This window comes from Tupaia chinensis, unplaced genomic scaffold (genome assembly GCF_000334495.1).
Source record: "Tupaia chinensis unplaced genomic scaffold, TupChi_1.0 Scaffold000175_1, whole genome shotgun sequence".
Taxonomy (NCBI): domain Eukaryota; kingdom Metazoa; phylum Chordata; class Mammalia; order Scandentia; family Tupaiidae; genus Tupaia; species Tupaia belangeri.
This window is the reverse complement of record NW_006159650.1, coordinates 20356-36606: the sequence shown is the minus strand read 5'-3', so window position 1 is coordinate 36606 and position 16251 is coordinate 20356. Positions and strand designations below refer to the sequence as shown.

The 16251-nt window shown below is 44.7% G+C and overlaps 1 protein-coding gene across 6 annotated transcripts in view; it reads left to right on the top strand.

Annotated features, from left to right (window-relative positions):
• The first annotated feature begins 874 nt into the window (after positions 1–874).
• Positions 875–16251, top strand: part of SETD4 (SET domain containing 4) — a 28201-nt gene continuing 12824 nt past the window's right edge. For 3 of the 6 annotated variants that reach the window (XR_334219.3, XM_014586943.2, XM_027770946.1), the window contains exons 1-6: positions 875–1354; positions 2911–3016; positions 3666–3761; positions 7382–7419; positions 9483–9571; positions 12729–13158. Coding sequence is in view for 2 of the 6 variants with exons in the window: in XM_014586943.2 (XP_014442429.1) it covers positions 2944–3016; positions 3666–3761; positions 7382–7419; positions 9483–9571; positions 12729–13158 (726 nt within the window). In the remaining 4 variants the exon portion in view is untranslated. The other 3 variants (XR_334220.3, XR_334218.3, XR_001370204.2) reach the window with 3 other exon arrangements.

The following is a 16251-nucleotide window of genomic DNA, read 5'->3' as shown; positions in this document are numbered from 1 at the left end:
TCATTGTCTCAAACCAACTAGTTTAACTCTCATCCTGCTGTGGCTTTTGCCTTTAAAATCTGCCTGAAGATTGTAAGACCTGGGTACACATGCTGGAGATAACCTGAATATGTCCATGCACACTGCAGTCCTCAAATTTAGTACGAATAAACTCCTTCTGCTTTAAGTATGTTGCCTTAGTTTACCTCTTGGGTTGCCAAGAGGACTACCACAGAGGTGAAATACTCTTACCACATAGTACGTGGGGAATATGCTGCCAACATGATGGATCCCCGAGATTATCCTTGACAGCCCGGCTGAGGCCGTGTATGCCAGGTTTCTGCACTGTAAAATCTTTTCCCCCAGTTCACATAGTACTCCTTAAAATCAAGTAACTATAGCCCGTGATCAAGGTGGGGGCTGGTGCGGCAGAAATCGAGCTCCCTCATCTGGAAGTAGTTACAGCAATTATTCAGAATTTACTTTCCCATCACAAAGTAAAGGTAAATGTTTGAGGTGCTGGATGTGTTAACGGCCCTGATTGGACAATTATGCATTGTACTCCTGTATAGAAAAGTGTCATAGGTACGACGACTATGTGTCAATTAAAAACAGTAATTGCGGGACCAGCAGTTAGCGTAATGGCTATGTCGCTGGACTCCCACGTAGTCGACCGCGGTTCGCGTCCTGGACCCGTGGCTTAAACTCACCGGCGCGTGTGCGTGCGTGCCCAAGATCCCGAGAGGAGAATGGAGAAGGGATTGCGGTGTGGCCATCCCCCCTGGGAGGTGATTTCTCGCTCTCTATCTCTCTGACTCTCTATATCTGGCGAGCGCACGTGCCCTATAGCAAAATCCTCTAAAAGAAAACAAAAACAGTAATTTGATTTCTCTTGCTGGACTGTGACCCTAGGACTGGCCAGAAATGGCGAAATGGGCGGGGCTAGTTGAACCGCGGCCGTGGGGCCTAGGTAATCATCTTCTTTATTTTTTAAACAATTGCATAAGGAGAGTTTGCCTCAGAGGGCAAACTACCCGCGGCAGGCAGTGAGTACCCTCGCGCAAGGCTCGGGTCGTGCGGAGGTTGTGGGGTCGGGGTGACTTCGTCCATGGCTGGGCAGGGAGTCCGAGGTGACGCCGGGGAAGCAAGGCGCATGCGCGCTGGAGGAGGCTGCCCTAAGCCGAAAGAGGCGGCTCCGCGTGTGATTGAGGACTCGCGTCGCTGGGGATGGACCCGGGCGGGCCTGAAGGGATCGGCCTCTCTTCCATTCCATCCGCTTCAACTTGCGTTCACTTGGGGGCGCTGTTACGCGTTCTCATGGGCTTTGGGCCCGCCCACTGCTGCCGCCATCTTCAAGACATTGGCCCGCACCCAGGTGAGCCAGAAGTTCTTCCGGGTTGGGGCCTCACGTCGCCTAGGTAACGGGAGCCGGCCGCGGCTTGGCGCTTTTCCTTTTCAATGCGGTGGAAGAAGGGAGGCTGAGTTCGGGTTGCAGACCGCCTGGCCCCAACCCAAGCCTAGCATTTTCCTGTGCGCCCCGTCACCTCCGTCCTGCGGGAGTGGTTCGCTTGGCGAACCTCACCAAGGCGCGCGGGGACCGGTGCCCACTGGCGGAGGCGACCTCGGCAGCTTCCTGTGCATCCGTGAACCTTCCAGGCCGGAGTCGGCTGTTGGTACTGCCGGGGGGTCTTGTCTCGTTCTTCCGTGCCGGCTTGCTGTTTTTCAGGAGTGGCTTTTAAAGCCACTTATATACTTAAAACACGGAAATTATGCATATAATAATCATATCATTTCCCTTAGGTACTTAAGTCACATGATAGGATACAGGAATAGTAAAAGGCCCCTTCCCTAGCTCGTTTCTAAATAGCCTTTGTCAAATGCTCTTCTATGAATTTATGCATGTGCCCAAAAGCAAACCCAAAAGGAGTCATTGAGTCATTTAATTTTTGATGTTTTGTAACTTTTAACTTGATATAATAGCTTGGATATTTTTACATCTTAACACGGATCTTTTTCCTATTCATAGCTAAATGTAATTTGTTTTCTTTTTTAAAAAGTATTTCTTCCATGAGTGAGACAGTGAATGAGAGGGGGCATCTTCAACAGTTCTGGACGCTAAGATTCATCCCCAGCATCAGGCAGCCATGATCATGAGCACGTGTGCGTGGCTACTTAGGGAAAGCTCTGGGTTTGAATTGGAATCTTCCCAGGTGGGCTTGCATCACAGAGCACCTTATTTTACTGCTGTATCCCATGACCGCCTTGCCCCCTAAATCCCATTATTGGTTCTTATTAATGGTCCACTTTATTTCTATGTCTTGCTGGTGCCTTTAGTGTATTTGTAATTTATTTTTTTTGAGAGAGATTTTTGGTATTGGGCTTGTGTACTTGACAGAGAGACAGAGAAACAGAAAACAAGAAATCCCTCTCCCCCCCACAACACTGAAATGGCCATGCAGCAATCCCCTCTCCTCTCTTCTCTTGGGATTTTGCATCTGGTCATGAGTTTCAAGCCGCTGGTGGGGGATTCAAACTGTGGTCAGCCACATGAGCGTCCAGTGCCTTTAACCACCACATCACCTGCTTGCCCCAGTGGGTTAATTTTTTATGCTTTCAAGGAAAGTCATGTGGAAACTCTGGTAGCCATTTTAGACCTTATGCTTATCTCTGGTTCGTATGTTTTCTTGGATCTCAGTCTCTCCTAATCTGTTGCAAATAAAAATTTGCATGTGTGTATATATATATATGTATATATATATATACATATACATACGTATATACATATATACTTAAAAATAGTAAAAAAAGACCTTCATGTACAAAAATACTTGAGGAAATAGTTTACTGAAATATACATATGTATATTTAAAGATGCAAAAAGTGGTTATTATACAACTGGAACGTAAGATGGAGAACTGCTTTTTATTTTAGATTTGACAACTACGCAGAAACTGTAGACATAGTATGCAGAAGGGAAGAGGGAGGACAAGCCGTATGAGAAGACGAAAACTCTTCAGAAGTTCTGAATCAAGAGGAGGTACAGTTTTTTTTTTTTTATTGGTTCCAATGATGAAAAAAAGAAAATCGGGGCTGGTGGGTGGCCTGGTGATTAAGGGCACTGGACTCCCACATGGCCTACCACGGTTCAAGTTCCAGATCTGATGGCTTGCTTTCTTACTTTCTCTCTCTCTCTTGTCAAATTAAAACAATTTTTTTGCTCTAGGGCGCATGTGTTTGCCAGTAAGACAGAGAGAGACAGAAAGCAAGAAATCACCCCCCAGGGGAGATGGCCACGCTGCAATCCCTTTCTCCTCCATTCTCCTCTTGGGATCCTGGGTGTGCACGCACACCCGCCTGGTGTGAGTTTACGCCACTGGGTCCAGGACTCAAACCATGTGGGACCATATGGGAATCCAGTGACATAGTCATTATGCCAACTGCTAGTCCCAGCTTATTAACTTTTATGATCTTTCTGATACTCTTCATTGGGGATTTTCTTTTCTTTTTTTTTTTTTTAAGCCACTGGGTCCGGGACGTGAACCGTGGTCGACTACGTGGGAGTCCAGCAACATAGCCATCATAGCCATTACGCTAACTGCTGGTCCCTGGGGATTTTCTTCTTTAAAGATGATCTGATTATACAGTGATTCTAATCATCTTTAATTCTCTCCTCTCCTATTTAATAGTGAATGAGAGCTACAAGTCTGAATTTATAGAACTAAAGAAGTGGCTGAAAGATAGGAAGTTCGAAGATACAAAGTTAATGCCTGCTTGTTTTCCAGGTAAGATTTGCCATTAACTCTCCTGACCTTCCTCACATGAGAGCCATGTAGTAAGCAAGGGTGATTTTTAAAAATTTTTTAGAGATTTTTTTTCTGTAGGGCAGAGTGCTTGCCAGAGAGACAGAGAGATAGAAAGTGAGAAATCATCCCCCAGGAGGGATGGCCCCTTTGCAATTCCTTCTCCTCCATTTTCCTCTCAGGATCTTGGGCATGCATGCACATGTGTCCAAACTGAGTTTTAAGTTGCTGGATCTGGGACTTGAATCGCAGTTGACCACGTGGGAGTCCAGTCGTGTAACCATTACGCCATCTGCTGGTCTCAGCAAAGGTGATACTTGTAGGAGGGCTTTGTTTTCTCTGGGAACACATCTATTGCTATGTGCTGAGTTTCCTGCTTTGTTGCATATGATTCACTTGTATTAAACCTTGTTCTAAAAATGAATGAAAGTGGATTGCTGAGAGAAATTACAAAATGTGGGAACCAGCAGTTAGCGTAATGGCTATGTCGCTGGACTCCCACATAGTCGACCACGGTTCGCGTCTCGGACCCGGTGGCTTAAATCTCACGCCGGGCGCGTGTGTGTGCGTGCCCAAGATCCCGAGAGGAGAATGGAGGAGAAGGATTGCGGTGTGACCATCCCCCCTGGGGGGTGATTTCTCGCTTTCTGTCTCTATATTTCTCTCTGTCTGTCTGGCGAGCGCACGTGCCCTATAGCGAAAACCTCTCCAAAAAAAAAAAAAAAAAGAAATTACAAAATGTGAAATAAAATTAAAAATAAAAAAAAGAATATGGGGCTAGGAGGAGGCACAAAGGTTAAGGTTAAGGATCCCACATGACTGACTGTGCAATTTGAGTCCTGGACCTAGCTCCTTTAAAAACATGCTGGGTACATATGTGCATGTGCCCAAAATCTTGAAAGGAGAATGGAGGAAAAGGGATGTGGCATAGCTATCCCCCCAGAAGTGATTTCTCACTTTACCTCCTTTCTGTCTCTCTCTGGTGAGTGCATGTGCCCTATAGCAAAAAACAAAACAACAAAATAAAACAAAAACAAAAAAAGAAAAAAAGAAAAGGATAATACAAATAGAAAAATAAGCCAGAAAGAATAAGGGTAGTACATAAAAGATCTGAGAAGGGATTACAACATGTCCATTACCCCCTGGGGGAGTGATTTCTCACTTTCTTTCCTTTCTGTCTTGAGAGAGCACACATACCCTGTAGCAAAAATCTTTAGCAGGAATTGGCAAATGATTCGATGGAATTTGTAGAGAGTGAGATGTTTGTAATGTACTCTGCCTTGCCTAGTATATCTATGATAAATACAATAGTAAATACAGATTATTATGGTATGTTTTTTGATATTAAATGCTATCCATTATAAAGTAGAGGTAAAATAACTTCCAGATTTATTTCACATGCCAGATTTTGTTTGTATGTTTGGAGAGAAATTTCCACTTAAGATCAGTACCTGAGTTTTATTTATTTATTTATTTTTAAGAGATTTTTCACTATAGGGTGTGTGCACTTGCCAGTCAGACAGAGAGACTGACAGCAAGAAATCACCATCACCTCCAGGGGAGATGACCATGCTGCAGTCCGTTCTCCATTCTCTTAGGATTTTGGGCACACATACACACACACACACACACTAGCATTTTGCACACACACACACACACACACACACACACACACACACACACGTGCCTGGTGTATTTTAAGCCACCAGGTCTGGAACTTGAACCACAGTTGATGACATGAGAGTCCAGTGACATAACCATTATGCCATCTGCTGGTCCCAGCACATGAGTATTTTGAAGGATGATCTTATAGAAAAATATCCTCCATTAGTAATTGATTTTAGGAGGATTCTGACTCACAGTTATGATTGGCTATACTATGGGATACACAGAATAAATAAGTTCTTAAAACTAGAATCTTAGGGGCCATTAGTTGGCTTGGTGGTTAAGATGCTGGACTCCCACATGTCTGATTGTGGTTTGAGTCCTGGACCTGGTGGCTTGCTTTCTCATTTTCCCTCTTTATCTGTTTCTCTCTGGTCAAATTGAATAATAATGATAATAATATAAGTAAAATAGATAACTTTAAAAATCAACCAACAAACAAAAACCAAACAAACAAAAAACTAAAATCATGTGTGTGACCAGATATTACAGTGTACTTCTGATTGAGGAGATGAGTTAGAACTCATTGAATCCATCTTTTCCAGAAAACTGAGGATTGAGGCAGGAATTCCCATGAACGAGGAGCTCCTCAGTAATCCTGCAGGGAATGATCTTGCTGAATTGTATTCCCTCCCATTTGACAGAAGGAAGGTCAAGAACTAGGATTTTTTTTTTTTTGAGAGGTTTTTGCTATAGGGCATGTGGGCTCGCCCGACAGAGACAGACAGATAGAAAGAGAGAAATCACCCCCCAGGGGGGATGGCCATGCCGCAGTCCCTTCTCCTCCATTCTCTCGGGATCTTGAGCACACACGCACACGCGCCTGGCGTGAGTTTAAGCCACCTGGTCCGGGACGTAAACCGTGGTCGACTACGTGGGAGTCCAGTGACATAGCCATTATGCTAACTGCTGGCCCCAAGAACTATGAATTTGGACAAATTAATACTGTAGGTCTTTTCTTTTTTTTGGAAAAAAAAGGTTTTTGCAATAGGGCACGTGTACTCACCAGAAAGACACAGAGAGACAGACAGAAAGCGAGAAATCACCCCCCAGGGAAGATGGCCACGTCGCAATCCCTTCTCCTCCATTCTCCTCTCAGGATCTTGGGCACGCATGTACACGTGCCCGGCGTGAGTTTAAGCCACCTGGTCCGGGACGTAAACCGTGGTCGACTACGTGGGAGTCCAGCTACATAGCCATTACACTAACTGCTGGTTCCAATACTGTAGGTCTTATATGGTCATAAAATAGCTATGCCTGCCGGAGGAGCATCCTTTTGTGTCCATCTGACTGTTCCAGGAGGGAAACCTTAGGCATGGAAGTTGCTAGGGTGTTAACAGTACAGCTGGTGGGGTTACTGTGTCAACTGTGCTCCTGCCACAGTGTACGCTTATAGGGAGCGTTAACCCTGGATCTACCCAGCTAAACCCCATCTGATGGGTAACGCTGGGAGGGGAGGGGAGGATGTATTCTGTAGGCATTGCGGGACCTCAGTGGTTTACTGGCCAGTCAAAATGGTTTTAAGGTCATTACTGGGGAAAGCTTAGTCTAGTAGTACATAGAAGTGGCCTGAGGGTTCAGCCTTGGAGATTGGGTGGGCATTAGAGTAAGACCCCTCACTGTCAGCTGGTAGGCCACAGCTTTAAGGTTTCTGCAAGGAGCCCAGCAGCAGATCTGTGAAAAGTCCATCATGATCTTTAGGGTGTCAACTCTGAAGCTTAGATTGCCCTTCAAGCGTTACAACACACAAGGAGGTCAGGACATTTTCCAGAATAGTTTTCTGACCCCTCTTTCCCTTGGGAGTCAAAGGCTGAGAGACACCCAGCTTTAGCTTTGTGTAATTTTAAAGTTCATTCATGTGTTTTATTCAAAATGGTATCTCTAGAACCTTGAAGATATAGTAGAATTTACCCTTTTTTCATCTTTATTTTCCTAAGGTACAGGAAGAGGCCTGATGAGCAAAACATCCCTGAAGGTGAGAACTTCTCTTTTATTCTTGGAACCCAGTGTAGATTTTGCTGCTTTGTTTTTGTGGGTCAAATCAAGTGAACTAAATATATTTCGGACTTTACAGACATTTCTTACCTAATACCGACATGTTTGAATGCAGTTTCGTCAACTAGGGTTAAGTTTGGTACGTATGGAGGATAAGCCCAGAGTCACGGAGCTTACACAGCGTGTAAAGTTTGCTTTGCTGTCATATATACATGCCTGGAGTAGGCATACCCTGAGCTGGTGGGGCAGAGGCCCAGACTCCTCCAGCGCTGTCACACCCATAAGGAAACCCCGCACTTGCAGGTCCATGGAGCAAGGGGGTAAGGAGGGGCAGGCTTCTACCCTTTAAGGAAATTCCAGCTCCCCATCTTACCATTAACGGTCACAGCCCCTGCTAGCTGCAAAGGGAGGAGGAGGCACCATCCTTTTCCTGGTGTGATGCCCTCAAATAGAATTCTCTTTCAGAGGGGGACGAGAGAAGGTATGTTGGGGTCAGCGATGAGCAGTCTCTGCCAGGGCAAAGTTTAGAAATCAGGTCCTGTTTTAAATGGGCCAGGGGACCTGCTCTCATCTGAGAGGCTGTGTGTAGTGTGGTTGGTAGAACCCACCAGGTGGTGGGAGGAGACTTTTTAGCCTGTCCCAGGATTGCCTTCAGCTGTCTAGGACCCACAGCAAGGCTCCTCATCCTGCTCGCTTGTTTTCTTAGCGGAAAACAAGGAGGTGAAAGCCAGAGATGATCTCCAAGGTCCCTTTTAGTTCTTTTTGTGCTACTTAAAGGGTATCTAATATGTAGTTTTCTGTGAAACTAGAAATTTCTTCCTTTATTTTAAAAATTGCTTTGTTTAAAAAGTATTTTTAGTTCTTTATTTTAAACTCAGCTACATACATATATTTAACTTAAAATATGGTATCTTTTGATGTCATAATTCTGTTATACTGTTTTTATTATTTAAAAATAAAAAAAATTTTTTTTTCTTATTTCCAGAGGGCACATGCAGTTGTGTGAGTCATATGCATGCAAGAGAGAGAGAGAGAGACAGAGAGAGAGAAAGCACTCCCTAAAAGGGCATGGTCACACACTATTTTCCTTAGTTTCTCCTTCCTGTTAGGATTTTTGGCTTGTGTGTACATATGCCCTGTGTTTCTCAAATCACCAGAGCTGAGACTTTAACCACAGTTGGCCATGTGGGATCCAGTTCTCTGAATTGTGACCTACATGACAGGACCTTTTAACATATTGTGGTAAAATACTCCTGAAATTTAACACCTTTCTTTTTTTTAGTTTTTTTTCCATAGGGCATGTGCATTTGTCTGAGACAGCGAGAAGGAAAGTGAGAAATCACCCACTGGGGGATGGCCATGCCATAATCCCTTTCCCTCCATTCTCCTCCTGATATTCTGGGCATGCATGCATGCTCGGTTTGATTTTCAAGCTTCCAGGTCTGGGATTCAAACTGTAGTTAGCCATGTGGGAATCCAGCACCTTAACCACCACACCACCAACATCTTTATCATTTTTAAGTGTTACAGTTCAGTAATAATAACTTTCACATTGTTGGGCAATATTTTTATTTTTTGAAGAAAGTACAGTTGGCTTTAATCTGTAGCAGAATTTGGGGAAAACAAATGTACCTCATGAAAGTACGGCCCAGAGGATCTTCATGTCACAATTTGCCCCCAGTCTCAGGCAGGCCAAGTGATCGGCATGTGTGTGCTCCTGGTGTATTCAGGGAACTACAAGGAAAGTCCTGGGTTTTGAGTCCCCATGTGGGTCTAGTTGCATTACTGTTGTGCTTTCACCTGGCCCTAACATACGAACCTTTATTGGGGTTGTAATCCCTGGAGTTGGAGCAGCCCTGTCTGCGTCTGCTGACCCACTGAGTTGGGAATGAGTTGGCTCATTGGTGGGCTCATTGGTAATTTGTGGTTGGGCTATAGTAGGTTCTCGTGGGATGATTGTGGGATCAAGGGCTTTACAAGACTCATACTCACAGGTCCTTCCCAAGACATAGATGTCTTAAACTTTACTTTCTTTTTGTCAAGGAGGGACAGGTGATTATTTCATTGCCTGAGAGTTGCCTGCTCACCACAGACACAGTGCTTGGCAGTTACTTGGGGGTGTACATTACTAGGTAAGTGACCACGCACATGGATCTGGTGTATGTGCTTCTGTCAGTGGCAAATAAGTAGTTGAAGGTCCAGATTTTTAGGACTCGGCCACTTATGTAGCTAAGAAATATCTGAAGTGGTTCAAGGGATTTTTTTTCTGCTTTAGAAAGTTTATCATTCATTGTAAACTGTATTTTTAAGGTTTCTCTTTTTTTTTTTTTTTTAGAGAGATTTTTGCTATAGGACATGTGTGCTTGCCAGAGAGACAGAAAGTGAGAAACCCCCCCAGTGGGGATGGCCATGCCACAATTCCTTCTCCTCCATTCTCCTCCTGGAATTTTGGACACACACGCATGCATGTCCGGCGTGAGTTTAAGCTGCCAGGTCTAGGACTTGAACTGGTCCACTACATGGGAGTCCAGCAAAAATAACATTATACCATCTACTGGTCTCTCTTTTTAAGATTTGTACTAGACTGCCTGGGGTTGTTTTGAATCCTGATCCATCACTAGAAAATGGTGAAAAAGGATTTATTCACTCCTGAGTGCCTTGGCTTATGATAGCTTGCTCTCAGTTACACTAGGTTTTAAGAAACACTAGTTACTCTCCCTATTTATTTATTTATTTTGAGTGTGGGGAGGGACAGACACCCTCAGCATGGTCTTCATGCTGTGATTCACTTCATGCCTCAGCCAACCAGGATACAGGACACACACATATCCAGAGTGCTCAGGGAAGCCCTGGGATTGAACTGGGGACTTTCCTGCATGGGAGCAGCATTGCAGAGCAATGTGGTACCCCCCCCCCCCCCTTTTAGGTTTACTGTGCTTGCTTGAATTCTGATTCATGTATAAAGGGCTGTTGCTATTATAAAAAAATATAATAGTTTTATCTAGATGTACAAGAGAGGAGGCTGAAGTAGGGATCTGGGAACTATTAATATATTCTAGCTCATGGAGTAGTGAACGTTTGTTTTGGGGTACCTCTGAGGATAGAGTAAGTAAGACTACCCACCCTATAATCTTTTTTTTTCTTTTTTTGGAGAGGTTTTTGCTATAGGGCACGTGCGCTCGCCAGACAGACAGAGAGACAGAGAGACAGAAAGCGAGAAATCACCCCCCGGGGGGATGGTCACGCCGCAATCCCTTCTCCTCCATTCTCCTCTCGGGATCTTGGGAATGCACGCACACGCGCCCAGCATGAGTTTAAGCCACCGGGTCCAGGACTCAAACCACGGTCGACTATGTGGAAGTCCAGCGACATAGACATTACACTGGTCCCCCCACCCTATAATCTTAAGGGTTAAGAGTTAATACTGTTTCTTAAGTCAAATTAAGCTCTCGATCCTTTATTTTTTAATTATTTTTATTTTAAATAAAGATTTTTGCTATAGAGCATGTGCATTTACTTTAAGAGAGGAAGAGAGACAGTGAGAGGGAAAGTGAGAAATCACCTTCCCCAGGGGATGACCATACATCAATCCCTTCCCCTCTATTCTCCCCCCTGGAGTTTGGGCATGCACACAAATGCACCTGGCGTGATTTCCTTTTCAAGAGAAATCTTTGCTATAGGGCATGTATGCTTGCTTGAGAAACAGAGAGAGACAGAAAGACAGAAAGCAAGAAATCATCCCCCAGGAGGATGGCCATGCTGCAATTCCATCTCCTTCATTCTCCTCTTAGGATTTTGGGAACATGTGCACACATGCCTGGTTTGAGTTTCAAGCCACTGGGTCTGGGATTTGAACCATGGTTGACCATGTGGGAGTCCAGTGATGTAACCATTACATCATCTGTTGGTCCCTCACCTGGTGTGTTTTTTTAAGCCACCAAATCTGAGACAGGAACTGCAGTCAGCCCTGTGGGAGTCCAGTACCTTAACCGCTATGTCAGCTGCTAGTGCCTGGACTCTTTTGTTTTGTTTTCCCCGCCATGTTTTTTAAAAGAGGGTTAATGCATCTTTTTAGGCCCGAGTAGAGGAAAGGCTGCTCTTGGTATTAACATTTTCTGAATAATTGTGAAATTTTGAGTACAAACATATGACAATATAGGAATCTGGACTTTGAAGGATTAATGAAAACTTTTTCTAAATGTATTCATGCCATATGAGATCTTTTTATTGGTAACTAATCAAAACAAACATTCTTCAATATATAGTTTGTAATAAGGCAAGCAAGTTTAGGAATAAGAGTTTTGAAACTGCAGCAAGTATATAATGAGTGTATTAAGTTTTCAGTCTAGGTTGGTGCGGTCTAACAGAACTTTCAGCAATGACAGAGATGTTTTGACTCTGTGTTGTCTAGTATGGTAGCCACTAGTCACAGATGGCTATTGAGCACTTCAGATGTGGCTCATCTGACTGAGGAATGGGATTTGAAGTGCTGTTTAATTCTAAATAATTTAAACTTAAATACCTGCGTGTCACAATGCTGCTATATTGGGTGGCACAGGTCTGGATTTTTTCTAACCATTTTTTTCTCCTACCAATGTATATATATATTATATACATAATGTATATATATTATATACATTATGTGTATATATATATATCTACACATATGTGTATATATAAGTATATGTATACATATATATCTATGTAAATTTGCTAAATGGCATGTGTGCTTGCTAGAGAGAGAGAGAAAGAGAGAAAGAACACCCTTCATGGGTGATAATCATGCCATGATTCTATTTCCATTTCTCATTTTGGGATTTTGGCCATGCATGCACATGTGCCAGGCATGTTTTTCAAACCTCTGGGACTTGAACTCCTCAATCTCCTATGTAGGATCTGACCACTTTCACCATCAGGCCACCAGCTAGCCCCACTACTGTGCTTTATATATACTCATCCAGGTGAAGCAAATAAACTTGTGGCATAAGCCTTAAAACTGGAAAACCAAGTGTAGTAGCAAGAGCTTTTTGCAAAAAGGATCCTGCAAACAAACCTACAATGCGGGTTACTGAATCAGTTTTTCTGACACTTAACACGTGGCTTGTTCAGGGTGCATGGGTTGGGGTCATGCTTTGAAGAGGAAACCCTGAAGGAAGGAAAGAGTTCTTGAGTCCATTTAGAGTGTGTGGGCAGTTTGGGCACAACCCCTCTGACAGCAAAACAGACTACCTAGCTTATTCTGTATTTCGAATAAAAGTAAGTCCTTTAAACTGTTTTTAATTTTAAAAGGTGGAAGCCTCCTCCGTCTCCTCTGCTGGCTCTGTGCACCTTTTTAGTCTCAGAAAGGCATGTTGGGGACCAGTCTCCCTGGAAGCCGTACCTGGAGATTTTACCCAAGGCCTATACCTGCCCTGTTTGTTTGGAGCTGGAGGTGGTGAATCTTCTTCCCAGACCTTTGAAAGCAAAGGCTGAAGAACAGAGAGCCCGTGTGCAAGAGTTCTTCACTTCCTCCAGGGACTTTTTCTCTTCTTTACAGCCTCTGTTTACAGACGCTGTTGACAACGTCTTCAGCTACAGTGCCCTCCTGTGGGCCTGGTGCACCGTCAATACCAGAGCTGTGTACCTGAGGCACAGGCAGCGGGAGTGCCTTTCTGCAGAGCCTGATACTTATGCACTTGCTCCGTACCTAGATCTACTGAATCATAGCCCTAATGTCCAGGTGAGGAACTGACAAGGGGACCTATGTTCTGTTTTGATAAGAAAGATTCAGACATGTAGAACTTGTGACTTTGAACAGTGAGCAGAACTATAGGAGGGGGTAAGCCTCTTAGACCAGCCTGCTGCCTCTCTCTCTTCTTGACCCCACTATCCCTCCTGCATCTTTTTCTCCCCTGTCCCATTCTTCCACTCTTGCTCTCCAGGCCTGCAGAGCCCCATCCTGTATCCCCTGGGCTGTCTTTCCCAGTAGCGCCCTGCCTGGCTCTTGTGTAGAGTCCTTCTTGCACTGAAGTCTAGCTTGCTTTCCTGTGCCATCCACACTTTGTGGCAGAGCTGTCATAGCAATTTATGCTCTGGTCACCAGCTGACTTGTCCTCTCCCCAAAGAGCTCTGAAAACTTTGAGGATGTGAACTTTTCTCTTTGTTCCTTTTTGTAACCCCAGTGTTTAGGGCAGGCCCTGGCACACAGTAAGCATTCAGTAATGTTTACTGAAGGCATATATATTTGTGAGAAAGGAGGCTGAGAAATCTTGAATACATACTGCTTCTGGAAACATTGTTGCAGATCTCCCCTTGCCCAGCCCTTTCCCTTTACAGCAAGTATAGGAGATTAACTGTACTTGCATAGCATACTGGGTAGGGGTCTGGCTTGGATGGCAGAGGGGAATCCGTGTGTTGGCTCACCTATAAGCTATTCAGGGCACTGTGGCTAGACCCATGCCTGTGCTGCTGCAGCATGAGATCAATAATGCCTGGTTGGCCCATATGCCAGAAGAGAAGACTTGGGGGAGGCCTTACTATGCTTTCTGAGGTTTAGGACAGTCCCTGGCCTGTCTCTGTGTTAATTTTGTAGATAGATAGATGTATTTTGTTTGTTTGTTTTGCTAGAAGGTACATGTGCTCGACAGAGAGAAGACAGGGAGAGGAAAAATCATCCCCATGAGATATGGTTGTGTCATGATGCCTTCTTCACATCTCTCTCTCCTTTTAGAATTTTGGGCATGTTTGCACACACATCTTGTGTATTTCTCAAACCACTAGGTCTGGGGCCCTGACTACATGATTGGCCATGTGAGCTCCAGCTGCCTTAACCATCAGGATGCAGAGCTAGCCTAGTAAGATGTATTTCTAAAAATTGAAAGCAAAGGAGTCTGAGGTTAGAGGAATGTTTTTGTGGTTGGTATTGATGAAATCATGTCAGGCATGTGGAGAGCAATAGATGCTAGACATAGGGACCCAGCCCCACTGTATGACTTTATTTTGTTGGGGCTTTTGGCGCACTTGTGCTATAAAGCAGTAATTTTACACTTTAGCATGGAGGGACCATTAATTACAGCTTGTATTTGGCCTGAGGACCCTGAGCTCAGAATGTTTTACAGTTTTTTGTTTTTGAGAGGTTTTTGTCATAGAGTGTGTGCCCTCACAGAGACAGAAAGCAAGAAGTCACCCCCTAGGGCGGATGGCCATGCTGCAATCCCTTCTCCTCCATTCTCCTTTTGGGGTCTTGGGCAAGCACACAGACACGCCTGGCGTGAGCTTAAGCACTGGGTCCAGGACTCGAACTGTGATTGACTACATGGGAGTCCAGCGACATAGCCATTATGCCAACTGCTGGTCCCAGATTTACAGTATTAAAAGATTATAAAACAACAGTAGAGATGGTTCCATAGCCTGGTGCTTGAGGCAGCCAGATCCCACATAGCCATCTGTGTGGTTTTAGCCCTGGACCTAGTGGCTTGAGAGACATGCCAGGTGTGTGTGTGTGTGTATCTGTGCATGCCAACCCCCCCAAAAGGACAGAAATGGAGAAGGGATTGTAGTGTGACTGTGTCCCAGAGTGATGCTTTTTTTCCCTTCTCTCTTCCTGTCTGTCTCTGGCACGTGCACGTGTCCTTTGGTAAGAAAACAACAACTTGGACAGAGAACACAAGGCTAGCAAAGCCTGCAGACCATAGCCCTAATCTACTGTTTATGCTACAAGCTAGGAAGTTAAGCCTGTTACTCATCCTCATCCTCGCTGGGATTTGCTTCTTAGTAAAGAAGACTTAATGCTTATACTCACTTCTTACTGTGGGCACAGTTAAGACTTCTCGTTTTCTTCAGTACCTATTAATTAACAAAACCGTCACAAATATTGACCAAGGTCATGCTACGTCACAGCTGTATCTACTAAGACCTCAAATTTCATGTGCTCCTTGGACATCTCGTAGAGCCCCAGTGGCCTGACTTTAAGTTCCCTTTTTCTCACTGGTTATGCCCTCTACCTAGTGGAAAGCCTTCCCACCCCAGCTAGTTCCTTTGTCAGCACATACCAGTCTACAACTTAACAGAATTCACTCCCTACCAGCCTGTGAAATGATTCAAACAGCCAGTCACACCCTCTCGTGGGAACCAGGGGACATTCATCCTCCTGCTGCTGTAAAGCCTGCCTCCCACAGCCCTGCTCATTCACAGTTCACGCTGTGCAGCCCTGTGTGGCCCAGCAGGGTGTGCTTGTCTTCCCTGTGCTGTGACTGTATGTGACTGATAAACTGCTGGGAGTCTTATCTGTCCAGTGTTGGATGTTGAGTGCTAGGCCATCCCTAGAACCCTAGCAAGATTTTCTCCCTCACAGTGGGATGCAGTTGAGGCAAACAAAACAGGCTGCAGTGCAGAAGTGGTGTTTTCCCCACAAGTAGTTAAATTCATTGGGGCATATTTGAAAGCTGCACTTCCCTTAAATTAATACAATAACCAAATAGCTTTTAGTTGTATGCCTTTAAAAAAACAATCTAGGGAACCAGCAGTTAGCGTAATGGCTATGTCGCTGGATTCCCACGTAGTCGACCGCGGTTCGTGTCCCGGACCCGGTGGCTTAAAACTCACGCCGGGCGCGTGTGCGTGCGTGCCCAAGATCCCGAGAGGAGAATGGAGGAGAAGGGATTGCGGCGTGACCATCCCCCCTGGGGGGTGATTTCTCGCTTTCTGTCTCTATGTCTCTGTCTGTCTGGCGAGCGCACGCGCCCTACAGTGAAAAATCTCTCTCAAAAAAAAAAAATCTAACAATGGGGGACCAGCAGTTAGCGTAATGGCTATGTCGCTGGAGTCCCACCTA